The sequence below is a fragment of the Zingiber officinale genome, chromosome 5B (genome assembly GCF_018446385.1).
Source record: "Zingiber officinale cultivar Zhangliang chromosome 5B, Zo_v1.1, whole genome shotgun sequence".
Taxonomy (NCBI): Eukaryota; Viridiplantae; Streptophyta; class Magnoliopsida; order Zingiberales; family Zingiberaceae; genus Zingiber; species Zingiber officinale.
Genome location: NC_055995.1, coordinates 106,220,468 through 106,228,286, shown reverse-complemented (window position 1 = coordinate 106,228,286; position 7,819 = coordinate 106,220,468). Strand labels below are relative to the sequence as shown.

General features: G+C 42.5%; 1 protein-coding gene across 1 annotated transcript; it reads left to right on the top strand.

The window, feature by feature from the left end:
- Positions 1-1,469: 1,469 nt before the first annotated feature.
- LOC121986894 lies at positions 1,470-2,371 on the top strand. The gene is made up of 2 exons (XM_042540822.1): positions 1,470-1,535; positions 1,580-2,371. The coding sequence occupies exons 1-2, from the start codon at positions 1,470-1,472 to the stop codon at positions 2,369-2,371; spliced, it is 858 nt and encodes a 285-aa protein (XP_042396756.1).
- The last annotated feature ends 5,448 nt before the right edge of the window (positions 2,372-7,819 follow it).

Sequence of the window (7,819 nt, the reverse complement as noted above, 5' to 3'; positions counted from 1 at the left end):
ATAGGGGATCTAAGAGAAAACAACCCAAGGATTTCCCTCAAGCCTTCTATCGGGAGCTTGGCCCGGACTATTACCACAAGGGCCCGGACTGTTGTAATAAGAAAGAGCAATCACATGCCTCCATCGCGGAGAGTTCCCCGCCCAAAGATTCAAAGAAAGGGAAAGCCATAGTCCTCAGGGAGGAGCCCCGGGGGGAGCCTGAGGAGTAAGTGCCCTTCTCTCTAAGGGTACTCGAGAAGAATCTACCGAAGGGGTACAAGCCCCCAGATATTGGAGAGTATGACGGTAGCAAGGACTCGGAGGATCATCTTCGAAAGTTTCGGAACGCTGCGCTGTTGCACCAATACAGCGACACCATCAAGTGTAGAGTGTTCTTAAACACTCTGTCCAGCTCGACACAGAAATGGTTCGATGGACTGCCGAATGGGTCCATCACCTGCTTCCATGACTTCAAGACCGTTTTCCTATGCTATTTCGCTAGTAGTAGGAAGTATCAGAAGATAGATCACTATCTCTTTGCCCTCAAGCAAAGGTCTGTAGAACCCTTGAGGAGTTATATCAAATTCTTCAACCAGGTAGCCCAGGACGTCTCGTTCGCTACCTTAGAAATATTGATGAGCGCTTTCTCCAATGGTTTGGTGGAGGGAGAGTTCTTTCGAGCCCCCATCCGAGAGCCTGTGAAGAACTTTGATGAGATGCTAGGGAAGGCCGCTAGCTACATTAACGTGTAAGAAGCCCAGGCGACTCGGTGGAAGGTGGACAAGGTGCCTGCTCCTGCCAATAAGCCAGAGAAAAGGCTGCCCCAACCTCTAGTCCGGCCTTCTCCCACTCCCAAGATGCTCAAGATTCCTACCCGGTCAAGACTCCAGGACAACTCAGAGGGTAGCGGTTATCCAAGCCCCAAGGCTCGGTCAGTGGGGGCCTCGCTATTGCACTTACCATAGGTCCCACACCCATGCCACGAGTGATTGCGTCCAGTTCGTCCGTGACTCTTGGCGCGCAGCTGAATTAGGCCTGCTCCTATCGGAGATCGTGCCCAAGCTTCAGAGGCTGCTGGCTAGCCAGCTAGCTGCAGCAGGTCAGTCAAGTAAATCCCTGCCCAAAAACACAAGACATGGAAGCTAGCAGCTAGGCTGGGGCAAGGAGCCGGGGGAATCCTCGGAGGAGGAGAACAAGGGAAATGCGGTCATTCGAGAGATCGACATGATTTCCGGAGGGCCCACAGATGGAGATTCTGCTAGGGCTCAAAAATCTCATGAACGTCGTCTGGAGATACATGTTGTTGATGCATCTGGGAGTAAGCTGCTGGGCCCATAATCAGTTTTGAGCCGCAGGACCTGGAAGGGTTGGAGCTCCCGCACGATGACACCCTAATAATCAAAACCATCATAGCCAACAGTTGTGTGACCAAGGTTTTCATTGATACCAGAAGCTCTGTCAACATGTAGTTCAAGAATGTATTTGAGGGCATGCAAATCGACGTTAGTGAGATTCAGCCCGTAGCCACTTCGTTGTATGGGTTCATCAGTAATGAGGTAAGACCAATGGGCCAAATCAAGCTAGCAATATCTTTGGGCAGCGAGCCTCTAGTGAGGATGCAGAGAAGCACTTTCATAGTGTTGGATTCATCGTCCTCGTACAACGTTATCCTAGGGAGACCGACACTGCATGCGTTCTAGGCGGCAGTCTTCACGACCAGGTCAGGGAAGTCAGAGGTGAGCAATTGGTCTCTCGTAGGTGTTATATTGACATGGTGAGAGTGGAGGCCCGCAAGGCTCAAAGAACTCAGGATGGCGAAATCCACGTCATCCAGGAGGAGCCCCTCCCTATAGCTGAGGAACTCATTCCTCGGGAGGAGGTCCAGCTCTATCCAGAGTGCCCGGAGAGCATCACTAGCATATCAGGCGATCTATCGATCAAGATCACGACAGATCTGATCAAGTGCCTGACATACAATAGGCATGTCTTCGCCTGGTCCCTTAAGGAGCTACTAGGAGTCAAGCCCAAGGTAGCTGAGCACAAGCTACATCTTTTGCCTGATGCCCGACCAGTCAAGCAGAAGAAATGGAACTTCTCGGCTGAACAAAATAAAATCATCCGAGCTGAATTAGACCAGCTCTTGAAAGTAGGGCACATTAGAGAGGTACAGTTCTCATCCTGGCTCTCTAATGTGGTTCTAGTGTCCAAGCCTAACAATAAGTGGAGAGTCTGCATCAACTTTAGAGGCCTCAACCGAGCCAACCCTAAAGATTGCTACCCGTTACCAAGAATTGACCAGATGATGGATTCTACTTCGGGTTGTGAGAGGATATGTATGCTCGATGCCTATCAAGGGTACCATGAGATCCCTCTTGCTCTAGAAGATCAATAAAAGGTTAGCTTCGTCACAGCTAATGACACTTTTTGTTATACGGTTATGTCGTTTGGTCTGCGCAACGTAGGAGCTACGTATCAACGAATGATGGACAAGATCTTTCGAAAGTAGATTGGGCGGAACGTGGAAGTTTACGTTGATGACATTCTCATCAAATCCACTACAACCAGTAGCCTTATGGCAGACATGGAAGAAACCTGTGGTACCCTGCGATAGTATGGTTTAAAGTTAAACCCCTTGAAGTGTCTGTTCGGGGCCCGAGTAGAAAAGTTCTTGGGGTATCTCGTTACTGAGCGAGAAATCAAAGCCAATCCGAAGAAGGTTTAGGCCCTTCGGGATATGCATGTGCCCAGGAATCTGAAGGAAGCATAAAAGTTGGCAGGCAAGATTATGACACTTTCTCGATTCATATCTCGATCTGCAGATCAGACGCTCCCTTTCTTCAAGATGCTTAGAAGGGCTGTAAAGTTTCAGTGAGATGAAGAATGTAGCAAAGCTTTTGAGGAACTGAAGCAGCATCTAGAAACCTTTCCCTCTTTGTTTAAGCCTATTGCGGGAGAGCCGCTCTGGGTATATCTGTCAGTTACCCCTGAGGTCGTGGGGGTAGTGTTGGTAAAAGAGTAAGATGATGTACAGTGTCCAGCGTACTTCTTCAACCACTTATTGAAAGGGGTCGAGTCCCGATACACGACCCTGAAAAAATTAGTTTATGGATTAATACTCATGGCTTGTCACTTAAGACCTTACTTCTTGGCACACCCCATTACGGTCCTGACCAATAACACCATGGGGATGACTCTTACTAATATGGAGATAGCTGGTCACCTCATCAAATAGACAACTAAGTTAGGAGAATATGATATACAATATCAGCCCCGAACTGCAATTAAGGTGCAAGCCCTAGTAAATTTTGTGACGGAGGTCCATCAACCTGATTCTGAAGAAACTTGGAAGGTCTATGTAGACGGATCGTCCACCCAGTAGGGAAGTGGAGTAGGGATATTTCTGATATTCCCTCAGGAAGATATCAAGCAATTGACCGTTAGGCTAAATTTCAGAGCCACTAATAATGAGGCAGAGTATGAGGTGCTATTGGCAGAACTGCAAGTAGCTCGGCATGCCGGAGCAGCCCGGGTGGTCATTTATTCTGATTCTTAGCAGGTAGCTCAGCAAGTAGTGGGAAACTTTGAGGTTAACAGTGACAAGCTGCAGTTATATAGGGAAGCATATGAGAAAATGAAGGAGGGTTTCAAGGAAGTCACGGTGACTAAGATTCCCCAGGCAGATAACCAAAGGGCTGATGACTAGCTAAAATGACCAGCTCTTTGACCACTTGGGTGCTGGATAAGTCAATAGCTCAAAGCTTTCTAATAGTTCAGATAGACCTACAGAACAATATAGAAGAGCCGATCGACTGGAGAGTCTCAATGATCATTTATTTTCAGCAAGGCGTCCTACCTGCCGATCCTGAAGAAGCTAGATTGATTAGGAGAAGAGCTCATGTATACACTCTGATCGGGGATCAACTGTACAAGCGGGTATTTTCTAGACCATTGGTCAAATGCTTAAGAACGGATGAGGCAGAGTATGCCCTGTAGGAAGTACATCAGGGGTGTTGTCATAACCACGTTGGAGGAAGGATGCTGGCTCGAAAAGTATTGCTAGCCAGGTATTTTTGTCCCACTCTGCAGAATGATGCCCAACGATTGGTGAATACCTGCTTATCTTGCCAAAAGCATCAACACCTGATCCATTGGCCGACCGATGCGCTAAAAATCTCAATAGTCTCATGCCCCTTTGATCAATGGGGCATGGACATTGTAGGACCGTTCCCAATGGCACTAGGTTAGAGATGATTCTTGCTCGTAGCAATGGACTACTTTTCCAAATAGGTGGAAGCAGAAGCCCTGGACATGATTACTGAGGGAACCATTATTCAATTTCTATGGAAGAACATCTTATGCCGATTTGGAATACTGCATAAGCTGGTCTCAAATAATGGGAGACAGCTCCAAGGACGCAAGATCTAGGAATGGTGTCAAGGGTTTGGAATAACCCAGGCTTTCATGTCCGTGTCTTATCCTTAAAGTAATGGGCAGACGGAGGTCACCAATAGAGAGATAGTTCGGGGGTTGAAGGCCAAGCTGGATCATGTAGGCAGTGATTGGGTGGAAGAGCTGCCTAACATCTTCTGGGCATACCGCACGACTCCACGAGAAAGCACCAGACTCACCCCATTTCACCTAGTATACGATAGTGAGGCAATTGTGCCCATAGAAGTTTGGGTGCCATTCGTCAGAAGGCTGCTGTATGACGCGAAAAATACCGAGTAGCGACTTTCAGAATTGAACTTTATCAGTGAAACCTGAGAATGAGCAGCTACCCGATTGATTGCATATCGACAGCGGATGCGCCAAAATTACAATAGGAGGGTGATTCTCTAGTTCTTCGGAGAAGGGGGCTTAGTGTGGAAAAGGATGAAGCCTGTAGGAGAGGTAACCAAGTTAGCATCTCAGTGGGATGGGCCATATAAAGTTGTTAAAAGGTTAGCGTCAGGTGCCTACTACCTACAAGACGCTCGGGGTAGGAGGCTAGATCACTCATGGAGTGGTAACTACCTCCAACCTTATCGTACCTGAGTAGGTTACTCCTTTATAAGATTTGGAAAGAAATATTGTAACTGTGGGGAGTTTCAAATATCCGAACTGCCTTGCTCACATGCTATTGTCGTAATCATTCACTGAAATATAGATACCCTCCCATATTATGAGCATTATTTTCATTCACAGAATTGGACTGCGACATAAATGGATCATATTTACCCCTATCGGAGCAAGGAATTTTGGCCTAGGGGCCTAAACAACATTATATTTCTATGTCCCCGTAGCCTTATGCAGCCGGGTAGGCGAAAGAAAGCACGGATCGAGTCGAAACATAATGGGAAGGTAAAAATCAAATACAGCCGGTGCAAATAACTGAGCCATAATCGTAGGACCTGTAGAATGCCACCAACCCCTGATTCTTGACTTACTTGTATATGTATACAGGAGTATGATGCATGATTTATATATTTTGTAAGTAGGAGGAGTGGGTCCATATATTTTGTATGCAGTACATCCATAGTGATGTAAGAAAAATAGTTGTGCAAAGTCATATTACTGTTATATATGTGTTTGTAGAATTTGTTTTTTAGTACAGTTTTATCTATGATATGAGAAACGTAAACCAATCCCAACAAGGCAGAATTAATACTTCACATCATATCTCTAATTTGTAAACTAAAAATGCGCTAACAGTTGTGAAATTTTAGAAATATAATAGGCTAAGTCCAACAGTGCATTTCAACTCTACAGGATAGGATTGGAAATTTAAAAGTCTTGTAAATTTATTTTTAACTCTAACTAAGTCATGGCTTAAACCAAATGGTTCATGTTGTTATTTTCAAAAGGCTATAGGTCGAGCACTTGATGTGAAGTAATTTAAACGTGTGATTGAAAATTTCTAATTCTATTGAAATTTAGCTTAAATATCTTACTAATTGTTGATAGTCAAAATAAATTGGTGGTAAGGTAGGTGTTTTCCCAGTAAACTAGAATTCGACAGGGTGTGTGTTGTTGTTCATTGAATGGAAATCCATAAGTTTCACTTGTTCCGTGCCAACTAGCATGGAGCAAGAACTTCATTTGTATTGGTTAGAACAAAGATTTGACACCATATATAGATTCTCCCCTCTCAAACCTTGCTAGGGAATGGAAATTTAAAGAAATTTAAGTGTCGTAAACCTATCAGTGGGTTTCGGTCAAAATCAACTGATGGACCTAGACTTCTCCAATTGAAGTCTCGTGAGTTTGTGGTATTGTGAGGACTCTAACGATGCTATATATTACTGATTTAAAGCTCTCCACAATTGCTCCATCATGATGATAGATTTCAACATGGCGTTGGACCTGATATGGGATCATATCAAGCCCAAGTTGGGTATGATATAAGATATATCAGGCCTACGTTGGGCCTGATAAGGTATCATATCAGGCCCAACGTGAGCCTGATTGCTTTGCACCTTGGTCGGTTTGTTCAACCGATCACAATTCAAGTTGATGATTCTAATATCTAAAACCTGAGGCTATATCTCCGTTCTATAAACTAAAAACTTACTACATATTGTGATTCGTGAATTAGTTTTGAAATTCAAATAGGCTATAGGTCGAGCACTTGATGTGAAGTAATTTAAACGTGTGATTGGAAATTTCTAATTCTATTGGAATTTAGCTTAAATATCTTAGTAATTGTCGACTTTAAAATAAATTGGTGGTAAGGTAGGTGTTTTCTCCATAAATTAAAATTTGACAGGGTGTGTGTTGTTGTTCATTGAATGGAAATCCAAAAGTTTCACATGTTCCGTGCCAACTAGCACAGAGCAAGAACTTCATTTGTATTGGTTAGAACTAAGATTTGACACCATATATAGATTCTTCCCTCTCAAACCTTCCTAGAGAATGGAAATTTAAAAAATTTAAGTGTCGTAGGCCCATCAGTGGATTTTGGTCAAAATCCACTGATGGATCTAAACTTCTCCAATTGAACCCATTTAAAGTCTTGTGAGTTTGTGATGTTGTGAGGAGGACTCCAACGGTGCTATATATTACTTATTTAAAGCTCTCTATAGGTGATCGAGCGTTTCTAGAATGTTCAGCCTTGACGTTGGACCTGATATGGAATCATATCAGGCCTAAGTTGGGCATGATATAAGATATATCATACCCACATTGGGTCTGATAAAGTATCATATGAGGCCCAACATGGGCCTGATTGCTTGGCACCTCGGCCGATTTGTTCAACCGATCACAATCCAAGTTGATGATCTCGATATCTAAAACCTGAGGCTATATCTCCGTTATATAAACTAAAAACTTGCTACGTATTGTGATTCATGAATTTGTTTAGAAATTCAAATAGACTATAGGTTGAGCACTTAATGTGAAGTAATTTAAACGTGTGATTGGAAATTTCTAATTCTATTGGAATTTAGCTTAAATATTTTACTAATTGTTGATAGTTAAAATAAATTGGTGGTAAGGTGGGTATTTTTTCCTATAAATTAAAATTCGACAGGGTGTATATTGTTGTTCATTGAATGAAAATTCATAAGTTTCACATGTTCCGCGCCAACTAGGAACTTAAAATATACCAAATTTAAAATTTAAAATAAAATATATAAAAAAATAAATATATATTAATATTAAAATTTAAAGTAAAGAAAACAAAATATATTATATAGACTAAAAAAATCATATAATGAACTTAAATATATCTATAAAATATAAAATACATTTTAATCATATATATAAAAAATTAATATATAATAAAAAATAACTAGATTAAATACTAAACTAAAAAATTTAGATTACTAATAATTAATATAAATGAAAATAAAAATAAAAATAA